The sequence below is a fragment of the Ctenocephalides felis genome, unplaced genomic scaffold (assembly GCF_003426905.1).
Source record: "Ctenocephalides felis isolate EL2017-DRISC unplaced genomic scaffold, ASM342690v1 CF-g0.4_SCAFFOLD_01886, whole genome shotgun sequence".
Classification (NCBI taxonomy): domain Eukaryota; kingdom Metazoa; phylum Arthropoda; class Insecta; order Siphonaptera; family Pulicidae; genus Ctenocephalides; species Ctenocephalides felis.
The window spans coordinates 137012650-137030663 of record NW_020538040.1 but is presented as its reverse complement, the minus strand read 5'-3'; the positions used below and the strand labels follow the sequence as shown (position 1 = coordinate 137030663).

Genomic DNA, 18014 nt, shown 5'->3' with positions numbered 1-18014 from the left:
AATTTTTAAAAAGAATTTTTTTGTTCAGTTTAGACTTCTTTGTTCATATACATGTACATGTTAGCGTATTTTTATATTCTCGTTTAGAAAAAAATCTGCAACTATTCTTGATACAAAATAGTGATTGTACATATTCAGAGCATTTCACAAACATTTAAACCATTGTCTGATATATTCTTTGATAAGAAAATCTAACGTGATATGGCCGTATATACACTTTTTTTTTTCAAATGAAACGCCGAGATCACTAGACCGTTTCTATGTTCGTTTGTGAGTTCGCCGCTCTATTTATTCGCTTTTCACAGACATTAGATCAAGAACACATGGAAAGCATTTCGATGTATAAAAGATACATCATTTAATCAATAATTTGTTTTACCACACCAAATGTGTTTATTGCGAACACTGAAATTTGTTCAAGTAGACCTTATATTAATTGCTCTTTTGTGATAGTTGTCACACTTTTTATGGTCTATTGGTATAAATGTTAGATTTCAGCAAACTCCATGAAAAAGACTCCATACCCATAATTCGGAGTAAATCATTTCATATCAAATATGTCATATTTCCTGCATTCTGTCAGTGATAATTTATTACCAAGTGTCTACTCGAAAGAGCTGAAGAAAAAATTGGCTTCTTATATATAATCTTACTGGGTTATAAACAGGGAAATATAGAACAGGGCAGTAATTAAAAAAAAAGCAATTCTTAAATTAGTATAATAAAATTTATAAAACTAGTGTAAAAAATCGATTTAAGCAATAATATTTCATTATTTATTTGATCTCCCTACTTTTCTGTCTACTTTTATTTCCGGCTACTTGTTTACCCCTCATCTGTTCACTTGTCTACTTGTCCACCTATTTAGCGGTCCACGTAACGACCTGTTTATCTGTCTACCTGTTAACCTGACTACTTGTCTGCTTGTATACCAGCTTATCTTTCTATTAGTTTTTCTACTAGTCTATATATTTTAAATAAATTTTATTTAAAATTTTAAATTCAGAATTAGCAGTTCTGTTTCAAATAGAAACAGTTATTTTTTAAAGCTACAAAAATTAATTTTATATAAAGAAATTCAATTAATTATATGCAAACGATGATACATTTAAAATAAATACTTTATCATTAGAGAAATTATTATCACTAATAAAAATGAATTAATTTATAAAACTATGCACGACATATTGGCACGCGTTCTATTGCATGTCTTACTTTCATTATTAACAATTATAACTGAGACCACTTTGTATAAAAATTAATTCAGTTGGTTAAGTTAAGTTTTCACTTCAAATAAAACAAACTAAGATGCCAAATTCATAGGCTATGGACAGAACTTTGTTATAAATAAAAAAATGACAAAACACTAGGTGTAAGAGGCATTTGCTTTGTAGCAAGTAGCATGATCCTGACACGTGTAAATACTTACTCAATCACTAAGAATTGAAATTTACATATTTAACATATATAAGTTTTGTGTTAAATAGCTATAAAATTTACAAGTTTTCGCTTTCATCAAAAACTAATCAAAGCAATATACATTTTAAGATGTTTGTTAATTACAAAAGAACGGCCTGACCGAAATTTACCAAAAATGAATCAGCATGATTCCCAAATGATTTCTTTCGATCAGATTTTGAATATTTAAAATCGGTTCAGGATTATTTTGCTAAACCTACACATTTTTTTTTGCTTTTTTGCTACTTGTGAAGAAACGGTTCATCCGATGGTCTCGGAAAACTTCAATCATCGAGAGTTCTTATCCAGCTTCATCAAATGTTTTTAAAATTATAGAAATAGATGCACAAACACACATACATATTGTTTTCAATTTTGGTGTCAAGTGACTTAAAATGACTTGAAATATCGAGAAAGCATAAAATTCGGAAATCAGAAATATCGAGAAAGCATAAAATTCGGAAATCAGATTTTCCGGTAAGTACAAACTCCTTTGAGAAATTAATACAGGTCTTCTTACAATTTTGGCGCATAAATTGATTATTAATATTATGGCACTTTATGTATTCCGAGCAAATCATGTTACAATAAGCAAGTTGAAGGATAAGAGACATGGCTTATGCAAAAATACGCTTCATATTTTTTTCTTTTCGTATGATAGAAACGTTCTTCAAAGGTCATTTGAAATTTGGATGAATATATTAGATGTTAATCTATTCAAATTATTCCAACAAATTGATACATCAATTGAAGAATTGAAATTTACCATAAATCGCCACCGAGATTGAAAAATCATACATATGCAAAATGGTTTCGTCACACAGGTTATTTCACGTGTCATATTTACATCTTTGTGAATTGACCGCATTACTGCATAACAACTTTCTTATTGCGACATCGAAAATTTACGAACATGCTATGAGCCATTGCGGATATTAATGCATTAAATAAATTAACTGGACTCAGTGATTGTTTGCAGGGTTCCATACTCAAAGAGTAATTCGATTTATTCGCTCGGTCTATTCGCCTGTCCGTTCACCAGGAGGCATCCCATTTCGATAATTCAATGTTCGATTCGCAAAATAAAAATAATCAATCATCAATATAAATTTATCAATGTGTAATAACAATTGTTTTAGATATTTAAAATAATTATTATAAATGCTGTAAAATTCATCATCGTATTCGGTAGATCTAATATAAGTGCTTATCTTTGGACGACGACTTTTATCTATGTTCATCTACAAAAACTTGGGCTTGCCCGTAGGTACCCACTTCGAGCAGCCTGTTGTCAGGCAGCATTGACAACTATTTTCACTTGGAAATATAGATAGTAATATGTTTTCAAGTGAAAATAGTCCTTCACCCGGCATTGCTGCACCAATACAAATATTCGCCCTATTACAGAAATTGTAATAATAATATATCATATAGAGATGTGACAACTGATTGGGTTGCCATCTGTCAAACAGACTAGAATTCAGTCAAATCAGCAGAACAGCTTATGGGACTATTGGGTTCTGATTGTTGTTCAAAAAATAATTTAATAAATTATAAAAAAAATCTACCAGAACGAAAACAAAGTAATCAAAACCTAGTCGACGCAAGCTATATGCATTTTGAATCACTCTAATCGAATGCGCAGTTCTCTCAAAAACTGCTATTCTTTGAACTTTTAGCTCCGAAACCGCTGGACCTACCTTCACAAAATGTAATCAATTGTTCACTTAATCGATACGATGTTTTGTGAATCATTCTAATCAGATGTGCTTTTCTCTCAAAAACTGATTGTTTTTGCACTTTTTGCTCTATATCCCCGAAAAGGGTGGACCTGCCTTTGCCAAATACTAATCAACATGTTTCCTGTCAATACCAATCGAATGTTTTTTGAATCATTCAAATCGGTTGATCCATGGTCCCGATATCGTGGACGAAAAATTGTATCCAAAACATAGCACATACACATATGCTATATATTTTTTGTAAGGTATCCCAAAATGTTCAGAAAACACTGAAACGTAAAGATATTAAAAAAAATTCATTTTCGATTTTTTTTCCTTTACTATAACTTAGGTACTCTACGGAAAGTTAATAGTATTTGATAATATTTGATTTATATATAAATCTTTTTTTTTACTTCAATTATTATTATCATTTTGTTATTATTATTATCTTATTTAATTATTATGTTTTTAATCATTTCAATTTCAATAACATTTTATATTTTTAGTTATTTGAATTTTTATTTTTTATTTTATATTTTTAGTTATTTGAATTTTTTTTGTGTTTGATTCTACATATTTTTATGAATTTTTGTTTTTAATCTTGTATTGCTATCATATGCCCGGCGTTTCAATGGTAATTGTATTTTAATCAAAATTATCTATTACTACTAGATGTTTTAATAGCAGATTGAAACAAAATGTTTAACAAAAATTAAAATTTAAGGAAAAAAATAATCAAATCAATAATAGGATTAATTTTCATAATTAAAAAGTTCTATAAGTGAAAAATTTCTATTTAACTTCCATTACATTATTAAAAAATTAGAATCTAGAATAGTCAGTATCATAGTTAATATTTGAAAAAATAAAAATATATGCAATGGGTACTGTTATGATTGGTTTATTTTTGTCTTTCAAAATAAAGATTTTGATACTTTCAATAAGTTTGCGTATAAATAGATAAGTTTCAACAATTTTTGAAACGTACAAACATTAATTTTAATTGCAATAGAGCGATTTTGCAATTAATAATGGGAATATGCAACGGACGAGTAAGGTTCATTCTTAACTTTTTTTTTGAAGAAAGTGGGGTTTCGAATGTTTGTTCGAATGTTATAATATTGTAATGATATTTATTAATTATTTATATTATTTAAAAATGCAATAATTTGCCCATGCCGATCCCACTTGTTTCTGTATTTCGAACCTATGTTAAACGCGGAAGTACCAATAACTGGTCCCAAGTGATTGTAATGAAGGTTATATTTCCACACAGGTCTTTAACGTCACGAGAAAGGAATTAATATTATTTATTTAAATGCTTTCAATCAAGAGTTATATATAAATTGAGAGAAATTAATAATATTTTCAATGATAAATTTAAAGTTTAGAAAAACAGAGAAAAATCAATTATAATATGCAAAAATTTTAATGGATATCATGGACTTGCATATAATATTTTCTAAATCAATTATTTTGATTTAACTTTCAATTATCAACTATTTGTGTTTTTATTTATTAAACAAATATATACTATAAAAAGCAATATAATACAGAATACTATATATACAGAATAATGTATAATAAAACCTTGTGTTATTCATATCAACAATAGCAGCTAAAACAAATTAAGGGGGTTGTTCTTTTTTTTACAAAAAATGCAAGGTATTTGTTTTTGTTTTTCTCGAAATGTATTTATCATAGAGATATGCGTTTTTTTTAAACAAAAATTACAAAATCATAGAATATTACGCAATTTTCTTCTTTTTTTTCGCGCCGTCATTTTTTAACCAGGGGGCGCCAAAGTCGGTCTTGCAAAATCGATCTCTTTTGCGGTGCCACAGATAAATCCATTGTGCAACGCCCGAAACAAAAATAAAGAAACTACGTTGAAAAAAAAGTTTTAATCCATTCCCCCTACCAAAGTGAAAAAAAAAGCAAGAAGGAAAAAAAATGGCAGCTATTTTAAAAAAAAAGTGTCAAAAAAGGCCTTTTTTTGGGACGAGAAGATTCGCAAAATTGTTTTGCGTAATGTTATCAAGTTGTTTGAGGTAGGGGAACTAGGTATTGCAGTAGTGAACAAATTAAAAAAAAAATGCAAGTCGATCCGACTTGTAGTTTTTTTTTTAATTTGTGGCACCGCATTGAAAAAAGTCAATTTGAGAAAAACGTATTTAAAGTTTTTAATATAATGTACTAAATATACCATTTAATTTAATGTACGAAATACACCATGGTGTTCAAAGATGCTGACACATTAAAAAGGTCATGTGCATGAGGCAGCTGGCATACAATAGCCACGAAAAAAAACGCTTTCAGAGGATCATACGTATAGAGATATATATATCTATAACTTCGTCAAAAAAATAGATATTGAGATAATTTTTTTTTAAAATAATTCTAAGGTTTTTAGCTTTCATAAAGTCAAAAAATCTCAAAACCGAAATAGAAAAAAATAAAAAAAGAACAACCCTCTTAAGGATTTGTGAATCTTTAGAGAAGAAGAAGTTAATATTGTTATTAATAAAAAACAAGTTTAAGCGGCAATTTTGCCTAAGGTAAGCTACGTGAACTTTCCGAGTTGTCCTAATAAGAAACCAATACGAGTATATTAATTTATGAGTAATTTATAAGTATACCAACATTATTGTAAATAACTATGGCAGATTATTCAATTTTGCACAAAGTTTACAAACATGTTATTTATTTTCGACAAATGGTTTATAAATTGCATAGAGTATTTATTGAAAGTGCGGCCGATTAATCCAAACATTATTTATTTTTTTAGTTAAACCGCTTGTCTCCAATACTTTAGATTAAGACCAAGAACTCTATCATTATACAAAGTTTTATTCAAATTACTAAAAAAAATTCCAAGACAGGTCTTTACCAAAAACTAATCAGAACTTTTCGCAAATATCTTTCAAACAGTTTTTGATTTTCTAAAATCGCTTCAGGATTTTTGGCTAAAACGTAGACGACAGTTTATGACTTTTTTGCTAATTACAAAGAAACGGCTTGGCCGGTCGTTGCGCAAAATCAATCATCAAATGGCATTTTTTTTAAATCTGTGCAGTCACTGCCAAAAATCCGTTAAATACTATAAAATTTAATGGACATCACAAACATGCATGTAATTTTTCTTATGGTAATTCTTTTTAAATTAAAGATTCACTTAGAAAACAAAACTTTTGTATCTGTTTGAAAGGGAGAAAATCAATATATCGAGTTAAAAGAAAATGCAAATATTTTACAACAAAAAACAATATTAAGATAGATTTTTGCGGGCTATCATCAATTATGATAAGATTATGAATTATTTTTTTCTCTTTCAGTATTAATCACTTGTCTACACTCATGCACAACAGCCAAAAGTTTTATAAAATCTACAACGACCACCACTACAACAACAACCGAAATTTCTACAGATGCTGAAAATGATGAGGTAAATTCCAATCATTTACTTATAACATAGCTTGCAATATATTTCTTCGAATAGTCTTTATAAACACAATCATCATTTAATTTAAAAAAATGTTTTGGCGTTCTTCAAAATGTTAAAAAATGTATTTCTATAACAGCAAACAACAGTTGCACCATCAAGTTCGACGAAGCCGCCACTTACAGGTATTCCACAAATTGATTATATCTGGGATCCAAATCTTCCACGTGAGTTAAATGGTTATAATCTGACTGATTATCCATTCCTGGTGACAACTCCTCCCAGTGAACAGATCTCATTTAAATGTAATGGCCTTCACGACGGATTTTATGCTAGCGTCGCATATAAATGTCAGGTAAATAATAAATCAATAAATAAAATTATTGTTCAAATATGAAATGTATACGTTTATAATGTATATCAATCTACAACTGCTATATAAATTGTTAAAGATTATATGTTCTATTTATGAGACTTGGACTAAAAATGAATAAATGTTGCCAATGACTCTTTAAAGACATCAGGAGATCATACGTGACAACATCAATTTCAGTCTTTATTATGGATTTTATACTCAAGAAGTCTAGTCGCAAGAAATCGGCCATCGGCCAAGTCTCACCTATCAAATCTGCCTTCGTGATCGTATTTTCTAATCAGTAGTTGTGCAAAGACGATTTTCTGGTAGCGACTCACTCTTGCATCAAAGTGGTGATTTATAGACTATTTGACAATTCAAAATAATGTAAACAAACTTCAGCCATGGGCTCTGCCAACATATCTTCTACAATTAACCTAGACATACAGTGTGTCGACTCTTCAACATTTATCACTCGGAGTTAAGTTATTGATAATTCTAATTTGTTATTTTAATTTTCAGTTATTTGGAAGCGATTATTTTTATCATTATACATTTCTATAGATTATTTTTAATTTATTTCAACAACGATCAGAACTTACGGGTTTTATGAGCTGTCGTGATGAATTTCTTACAAACTATGTTTGTTTTATTATAGATGGGCAACCCAAACAGTTGTCTCATCTCTATGTGCTGATTTTTTATTATTACAATTATTGTAATAGTGATGACTTTTTATTGGTGCAGCAATGCCGTATTAGGGCTTTTTAGGGAAACATATTGATATCTATATTTCCAAGTGAAAATCGTTGTCACTGCTGCCTGACAACTGGATGCTCGAAATGGGTATCGAACCCGGGACCCCTGATCCAGGTCCAGTCGTTCTAGTCACTTACCTACGAGCGAGCCCCATTTCTATTGATAATGATTAAAAAAATCTTGTAATATGAGTTGTGTGTGGTCCGTTCAGTAACTGTTAACGATGAAACAATCTAAATAATTTTCCAAATTGTTGTTTTGTGCTTAAAAGAAGCAAAAAAGAAACACAAAAAATAAACCACTCTATAATTATCCTATGGAAGAGGAAAAAAGATCAGATATTCAAGTGTACAATATATCTTTCTATTGTAATCAAACCCTTAAAACATATAAACAAATAAATAAAATATATTAATGTATGATTTTTTGAAACTACGGACAGAATTATTGACCCAGTTTAGTAATTGATAATATCAAGTAATATTTTACTCGTTCCAGTGATCGATCACGATTTGTTTGCATTCCTTGGGTGTGTTTACTTATTTTCATAGTAAGTGGATGGTCGATATAAATTATTTATTATTTATATATATATATATATATATATACATACAGTGGTGTTGAGCTAATTTTTTTTTTGCCGGAACGCTAAAATAAAAAAATCGGTTCTCATGTTTATTTCGGTTCCCTTCGAAAATGCAAGAAACAAAAATCATTACCATTTTGTGCACCTATATATATATGTCTATTACAATAATAGGAACGTTCAATAAAAATTAGTTACATTATAATTTATTAAATTCACTTATTAAATCACTTTCTGTATGTAGCGATTCTTTTTCACCATTGTATATATATATATATATATATATATATATATATATATATATTAGGGTGGTCCTTAAAATGGTTATTTTCGAATTTCCTTACTCCCAGGGGCTCAAATGGTTCCAAATACATAAAAAACAATTCTCTGAAAGTTTTAGCTCTTAATATTAACGTTTAGATAGAGCGCAATTCAATCAAAGTTTTGTATGGAAATAGCATGGAGAAATTTTCAAAAATTTTAAAAATGTTTTTTAGATGTAATTTAGCGAACAAATGAATGAATAAAACTCATTCATTTGTCGCTAAGTTATACCTAAAACAATTTTTTTCAATTTTCAAAATTTTTTCCATGCTCTTTCCATTATTTCTTAATTCACTTAATTAACTTCTAAATCTTTGCCTTTTATTTGATGTATTGCCCTTGAAGAACTTACTCATATATATATATATATATATATATATATATAAACATTTATTTTTAATTTCAGCTATACCACCACTGCCTGTATGGAACGCGTTACGACTTTCTATGTGCAAATTTCACAGCATTTGACCAAAAAACATTCATATGTCATTTTGCTTCAGAAGTAGACTGTGCTAATTCACACAAATATTGGGGCAGGTAAATTCTCTATCGTTCTTAATTTATAATATATACCTAACGGATAATTAATGTTCTTATAAGTAAATAGCTGCAGTTACTGAATTTATAAGAATCTCTTTTGACTGCACTAAAATTGAATTATCACAATGAAAAATATGAACAATAAGTCATATATATATATGACATATATATATATATATATATATATATATATATATATGTCATATATATATAGTGTGTGCGTGTGTATATAGATATATATATATATATATATATATATATATATATATATGGTATATATATGGTAAATATATTGGTAAACACGATACAATGGTATATACAATACGCATATTAAATCGTATATATTGGTAAATACAATACTCATATTAAATGTCAAATTGCGAAATACTAGCTCACCATTTGAAATAATTAGTTATGCAATTTGAACATTATAAAAAAATGTTATCAATAAATTTGCCAATAATACTTCAAAGAATGAATGAAGTTTATCAATTATACATAATTGTGAATAAAACAAACTTTAAGTATCTACATACTTTACATAAAACTTTAAAAATAAGAAACTAATATTTTAAAAGTATGTATCTACATAAAATACATTTTTGTATCCCTTTTTGAACACAACATCAATTACAATTATCCTAATATACAAGATTAAAAATTGCTTCAATCGTAATATACTAATGTAAAATAAAAAATCATAGCGCTGTCAAATTAGTTTCCTCTTTGAATTAACAGAAATTATAACTAATTAAATTAACTCAAATAATAAAGGCTTTGTGTAAAAACTATTTTTGCATACTAAAAGTTTAAAAATTGCATTAATCTATTTAAGAAATGATGCGTTGTATAAGGCAACAACCACAACATCTACAACGACGACAACTACTCCGGCTCCTGCAACGCAACCTGCTCCAAGACCAACTAGTCGAAGGCGAAGACCGCTAAGGTGGAGGTATTTATTATAAGAAAATTTTATTTTCAAAGATAGGATAGATTCTTATTTTTATTATATTAAATAATAATTTATCGAATTGAGAGTCTAGCTTATGTATAAGAATAGATATATAGTTGTGGAACAGATGTAGATGCTGATTTTAGAATATATTTGAAGACTGTTTTCATCTGTTTTCAAAACTTTTTCCTTCATATTATTACTACTACTAAAATCTATAAACCTTGTATATTGTGAATTCTGATTTGAATTTCTAATTTTAGACGTCCACAGCCGTATGACTATTACTACGATGACGATTATTCGGATAGTGATATTTATGATGATCAACAACGAGATATTGGTCGAAGACGGAAAAGACCACTTCACAATCCATCGCGACTTCCAGCTCAGTATGACGACTATGATGACAGATATGATTATCGCCGTGACTACGATGATTATGATAATCCTAGGAGCAAACCTTACGACAGACCCAGAGGTTACACGCCGCGCAGGAGACCAGGATCCAGAGCACAAGGAAGAAAACAGCCCACCCCACAAGCACCACAGGAAACCTTAGTTCAGCCATCCCAGAAATCCAAAACATCATCGGTTTACGATAGACCGCGTATGCCTCCAAAGATTCGGCGACCGGTGCCTCTGAATATACGGGATAAATATGACTATAAACCAAATACATCTGATGCCTCACCAACACAATCAGATGCTGAATATAGTGACTATGAGGAGGAAGAAGAAGTAGTTGTTCCGCCACGTATTAAGACTGAAACTCAAGCAAAAGTTCCCCAGAAAAAGGTGCATACACCGCCACCTCCAGTAGTTACTGAACGTCCTTTGGCTAAACAACCGAGCTTTGATGACAGACCAGGACCAGTAAAGTCGTTGAGACGCCCTGCCCAAATTGACAGACATCGGAGACCAGTTTTAGACTCATACGATTATGGATATAAGCAAGTACAAAGGGATCCCGTGGAATCGAGACCGCGTCACGAATTGCGCCGGCCGGTATCCAGCAGCACTGCCCAACCCCTAGATGTATCAGATGATGAGTATTACGATGATGAAGATTACGAGGCAGTTGAACCACAACCAAAACGACTAACGAATTTAACCACAAATTCAAGGCGGGAGCCAGTTTTACCACCAAAATCAACGAGACCTTTATTACGAGTTGTCAAAAGGCCATTTTTACCTAGTAGGGGCGGCAGTCCATATTTGCCAAGAGGATTGCAACCAATTGGAAGAAAAGTCAAAATTGAATCACAGTCGCCGGTCGATTACGAAGCAGATAATATTGAAACAACAACTGGATATTATGAAAAAAACTTTCAACGTAAATCAAAAGATGAACAACATCGACGTAAACAACCAGTAGAGCCAATAGTATATCAACAACAAGAATATTTAAGTGATTCCTTGAAAGCTGGTAAACCTTCAGAAGATAGACCACATATTAGACAAAATTTTGCAGATATAAATGAAAATGAATACGACGTCACTCTGAATGATGCCTTAAATCCTACTTTACCAAATCTTGCGCCATTGAGGAATTCTCCAAGTGGATTTGTTCCTAAACTACAATCTGCAGTATATTCTGATAGAAATGGACAAAGTTACCGTGGACAAACATATTACTCAGAGCCAAGCGCTTCAAATATACACTTTCTGCGCACTCCCATCGATAGATCAGCTTACCAATGATGTTTAGTAGACATAAGCTAATATTTTATAATTGAATACATTTTATTTTTATATATTTGTAATAATAATAGATCCATTCCCGTAAGATCATTTCTTCTGGGCGAATTACATTATTATGTTTTAAAGTAACATAAATTAATCAAATAGATGTTATCAAAAATCTAACTGTCTTGAAATGAGATGCAGGAAATAAAGCTCTTAATTCAAAATTCGACAAATGTAAAAAAAAATTAAAACATGAAGCAGAGTAATGATAAAATAACTCCAAAAATTGAATCGATAATGTGTTTCGATCTCGGTTAATAGATTTTTGAGAACGTCTTAATGGTTTCTATGTTTGTGCAATAGAATGATATATATTATATTGCAATACCAAAAATGTTAAAATTATGAGTATTTGTGAATATTAGAAATTGATATAAACATGTAAACAGAAAATCCAAATTGTACAGCTCTACACGATTTTGTTCATAAAGATTAAATATTAACCCGAGTGTTTTTTTTTACATAATGCTATATTTTTATTTCAAGTCTGGGCCGCAGTTTAATTTTTTAGCTCATATGAGTTTATTTATAATATGACAGTTATATGTAATACATATTATGTATGATATACAGTTAGATCATTACAGATATAATATCTAACTTATATTAACTGAAAAATTGAATATATATGACATAATTGAATTAAGAATACTATTTAATATCATACAGTCTCGCAGCACATTGCATGTAAAAATCGGAAACGATATTGATATAAGAAATATTAAGGCTTATGTTTTCACTAAAATCTTCTATAATTTTTAAAATACATCCGATAAATATGAATAAAATATTTGAACAGTGTTTATAAAATTATATGATCTCAAATATATATATATATATGAATAGCTATTCTTATTTCAAACAATATTCATTTCTGATTTATTATTATTTACAAACACTATTAAAAGACAAATTCTACGGTTGTGATATATTTATTTTTTACGAGCCCTATTACAAGGCAATCCAACAGTAACATAAGCCCTACTGATTTTGATTAATATAAAAAATATTGTGATATGTTCCAGCAAAAGTTATTTTGCTGAAGCTTATTATTTTAAGCTATATTTTAAAGTAAAAACGCTTATCACTATAGCTTGATAACATAATTCGGACTTTACTGAATTGGTTGCAAGACCGAAACTTTCACGATTGCACAACGAAAGCTAGACGGCTTATATTTGTAAAATAAAACGAAATTTTTAAATCAAAAGAATCTGAAATATATTACCAAAGTTTGTACATAAGACTTAACCTTTCCATTCTTAGTAGTTTTTCTTATATTAAATTTATGAAAGTGATACGAATTCTCCAACAATTTTACCATTTAATCTTAAAAGAATATTATGCGACGTTTCAAGCCACTCTCAATAGTTTGAGATCAAATTTAGAAAAATTTGCCATTTTTTTAGTTTTTGTCGACGTTTTATTAAAAACGACTGAATCAGTTTTTGAAAATTTAAAAGTCATTTAATGAAGCCTTATAACCACTAGCGTTGGTAAGTGTTTTGTAAAAAACGGCCAAGCTATTTCTTTAGAATTAACGTGACCCAAGGGGGCCCCGGGCGAGAAAACTCAAAGATATATTTTGACATTGTACATGAATTTTATTTCACTTGGATACAACATTTTATATTTTTTTAAGTTCTCCTTAAAGTCTAAAGAGAGTTAATCATTAAGTGTTAAGGCTTGTATCGAATATTCGGTAACTATTCGGTATTTCGCACATTCGTCACCTTTTTTAATATTCGGCCGAATGCCGAATAGTTAAAATGAAAGGAAATGCCGCCGCTTTGCGAAAGTATTTTGTTATATCTTTTATGAGATAAAGAGCTTGCGATGAATCTGCATTTGCAAATCTTTAGTTTTGATAATATGATGTGAAGAAATAAATTCATTTTTGTATATATAACAATTTAAACTTTATCGGAATTCTTTTGGACATAGCATAAAAAGATGGAATATTTTATCATGATTTAAATCTAATAACAATGGTTAATCATCAATTTCAATAACATTAAAAATATTTCAGCCTACTGCATATGCAGGACTGATGCCATTTTTGCTTTACAAGTTTGTTTTGTGGAAGTCTAAAATGAAACTATTTCCCATAAGAAGAAGTTTGCAAACTACACTTACTTGTTATTGGTTTTTCATTGTAATATCCTACAAAATATTGATGCAGCATCTAAAGCGCTATAATCTAAAGCCAGCGATCTCTCGAATTCTGTAAATATTTAAGGGGGTTGTTCTTTTTTATTTTTCTTTGTTTCGGTTTTGAGATTTTTTGATATTATGAAAGCAAAAAACCTTAGAATTATTTTTAAAAAAAAGATCATCTCAATATCTATTTTTTGACGAAGTTATAGATATATTTATCTCTATATGTATGATCCTCTGAAAGCGTTTTTTTATCACGTGAGCTATTATATGCCAGCTGCCTCTTTTCATTATAATACCTCATGCACATGACCTTTTTAATGTGTCAGCATCTTTGAACACCATGGTGTATTTAGTACATTAAATTAAATGGTGTATTTAGTACATTATATTAAAAACTTTAAATACGTTTTTTTCAAATTGACTTTTTTCAATGCGGTGCCACAAATTAAAAAAAAACTACAAGTCGGATCGACTTGCATTTTTTTTTAATTTGTTCACCACTGCAATACCGAGTCCTCCTACCTCAAACAACTTGATAACATTACGCAAAAAAATTTTGCGAAGCTTCTCGCCCCAAAAAAAGGCCTTTTTTTGACACTTTTTTTTCTAAATAGTTGCCATTTTTTTCCTTCTTGCTTTTTTTTTTTATTTTGGTAGGGGGACTGGATTCAAACTTCTTCTTCAACGTAGTTTCTTTTTTTTCGGGCGATGCGCAACAGATTTATCTGTGGCACCGCAAAAGAGATGGATATTGCAAGACCGACTTTGGCACCCCGTGGTTAAAAAATGACGGCGCAAAAAAAGAAGAAAATCACGTAATATTCTATGACTTTGTAATTTTTGTTTAAAAAAAACCGCGTGTCTCTATGATAAATACATTTCGAGAAAAACAAACAAAAAAAGAACAACCCCCTTAAAGATTTGTTAAGAAGAAATAAAAAAGTATCGGCATAAATTTGAAAATTCAAAATTGTAGCAGAATAATGATGTTTCAACCCTAATTTTTTTAAACTCGTCAACTGATTTATTAAATAAAAGCTATAAAATATGTAAAATAAAAGATAAACATTAACATATTTGTTTCACCTTTACTACAATTACAAGATATATACACGAGCATTAAAGACAGGACACCTACCACAAAATGAAAAGACAACTTTTACAAAATAAACTACTTGAACTGTGATTCATCTTATATTGGGCAAATTTGCCAAAATTTAGGCAGATCGTCGCACAAAGCAAACTTTTGGCAAACGATAGTCCTGATTGACATACATCAAATGGCTTTTAAATTTCTGAAATCGGTTCAGGCGTTTTTGAGCAATTGTCTAATTTCGACAAATGCCAAAAAAACGATACTAATTTTTGCAAACTTTATAGAATTTTTAAAATTAAACGACTTGTAGTAGGACCATATTATTTTAGTATGATCTATAAGACTATGTATCTACCATCAAAAAAAATATAAAAATCGTCGAAAAAAAATGTTTAACACTTTATTACAAGAAAATGGGCCAGTCGATCTTTACCAAAAACCAATCAGGTCGATTCCCAAACAATATCTTTCGAATGGTTTTTAAATTTTCAAAATTGATTCAGAATTGCGGGCTAAAACGTGGACGAAAAATTTTTCACTTTTCTGCTATTTATAAAGAAACGGCTTGGCCGATCGTCGCATAAAACTGACAAACAATGGTCGTCATCGAGATACACCAAATGGCTTTTAAATTTTTGAAATCGGTCCAATCATTTTTGAGAAATCGTTGATTTACAGCAAAAAATCTGTTCACATACACGTATGTACACGCACATACTTTTTCCAAATTTGGTCTCATTCGATTCAGAATGGATTGAAACGTCGAGAAAACATAAAAATAACGAATCGGATTTTTTTATGAAAACAAACTTTTTCTTCGGAATGTTAAATACATTGTTGTTTAGTAATAAATTTATGAGTTATGTTTCTAAATATATATTTATAAATACATACATCGTATGTGTTTGTAAATATATAAATTCGATTCATAAAGATAACATTCTTTTATTCATCATTAGTAGATATTGTTTTGTTAATTATTTACATGTGATGCACTGAAGATGACCACTATAGAGACTGAACGTATGAAAAATTAAACCTAAAATAGTTTTTTTTTCAATAATTATATGAATGCCTGTATAAAAACTTATTTGATTTTATATAATTTTTGGAATAATAACTAAAGAGACTGGAATTTCTGACCAGATAGTTAAAATAGAACTAAAATATCAATATTGGTAATTATAAATTCACAAAACGGTCCATTATTAACGGTAACGAGATGAATTGTAAACGATGAAAGTCTAAATCTAAAATAGAACGAAAGGTCACAATTGTTCTATAATAAAGAATGGTTTTAAAGTCATTTTCTATCAAACATTTTCTTGTTGGAAACAAATATACATACATGCCATAAAATATATTAACGACCCTTACTGTCATTGATAAATAAAAACCTAGTCGTTGAGGTTATACTTACATAAACAAACAATCAAACACGAATACACTTTGAATCCTTTTCAACACTTGATATTCACTATAAAAATATAATTACAAAAATAATTTGATAATTATAAAATTCTTAAAATATAATGTAACACAAAGATTTTTGTAAGTTTGTAGCAATACTTATTCTCGCGTGTAGGAAATTGCGGTAAATATAACATTAGCAAGTTGGCATCGCAAACATCGGATCAGTAATAAAAAAGACGTTTCTTCTCTAAAGAAAGTTAATCCTTAAATTAATCTTTCTTTCTAATCATAATATGAATTGCTAAAAAGTATTCTATAATGATTATACATAAAATAAATTACAGATGAAAATCCAATTCATCAAGTTTACGACCATCTATAAAAATCTAAAGGCTCTGGTACACTGTGAAATATGTCATGTTACTAAGCTTCCAAAATACTATTTAGATTTACAAAATAAGATATTTATAGATCAATTATTACCGCAAAATTTTAATTTAACGAAATGGTAGCATACTTTGACATTGCCTTACAATGCTGCAGTCTTTTAAACTATAAAATTCGACTAAATATATTATGCATAAGTATTATTAATTTGCACGTATGTCTTTAATATAAACGTACATATGTCTAATTTTTATCAACAGATAGTTTTGGCCATGTTATATTGTCTAGGGTTTTGACATTTGAAAAATCATTAAATTGCTTCGTAGTTTAATTTCCTAAACAAGGATCAGCCGATTTGAATAATTCAAAAAACATTCGATTCGTATTGATGGGGAGACGCGCTGATTAGTTTTTGGCAAAGGCAGGTCCAGCCGTTTCGAGAATCCAATAAAAAAACATTTGGCGGTCCAAAAATGATCATTAGAAATATGCACATTAAATCATATAGGCATTTTATAGAGATTTTAATAATGGGTGCTAATTCTGTTTTATCCGTTAACTGCTATGCGGGGCTTACGCGCTTCAATTTTGACTTCGTAGCTAACGCAGCCCGATTGCTTTGAAAAAAAATATCAAAATTTTCAAATCAAACTCAAAATTTTAATTAAGTTCCAGCAATCTGCCTTAAGGCACGATGCTATGCACCACTAGTTGATTTTTCAAAACACTACGCTGTGATAATACGATATACTTTATTTATCTGTTTTTCCAAAAAAGCTTTTCTTTTAATTTTATTCTTCGATGTTAGACAGCGCTTTCTGTCAAATTTTAACATATAGAAGCAGTATGTCTATTCTATCAACATTTGACATCTCTATGGTTTTACGTTGTCATATCGTGTCGTGCGTGAAAAATTCTTTTTAGATTAATCCCAACATGGCTTCATCAGGTTAGTTTTTAAAAACACTATTAAATCAGCGATTTATCTAATTACGTGATCGTAAACGTAAAAATTATGTTTTATCTTGCTCTTTATACAATAAATTCATTTTAAAACTATACT

At 29.4% G+C, this 18014-nt stretch overlaps 1 protein-coding gene across 1 annotated transcript in view; it reads left to right on the top strand.

The window, feature by feature from the left end:
* Positions 1–11850, top strand: part of LOC113375974 — a 65025-nt gene extending 53175 nt beyond the window's left edge. The window contains exons 2-6 of the mRNA XM_026615912.1: positions 6518–6627; positions 6764–6979; positions 9055–9188; positions 10027–10140; positions 10410–11850. Of these exons, the coding sequence (XP_026471697.1) occupies positions 6518–6627; positions 6764–6979; positions 9055–9188; positions 10027–10140; positions 10410–11850 (2015 nt within the window). The remainder of the gene's footprint in view (positions 1–6517; positions 6628–6763; positions 6980–9054; positions 9189–10026; positions 10141–10409) is intronic.
* The last annotated feature ends 6164 nt before the right edge of the window (positions 11851–18014 follow it).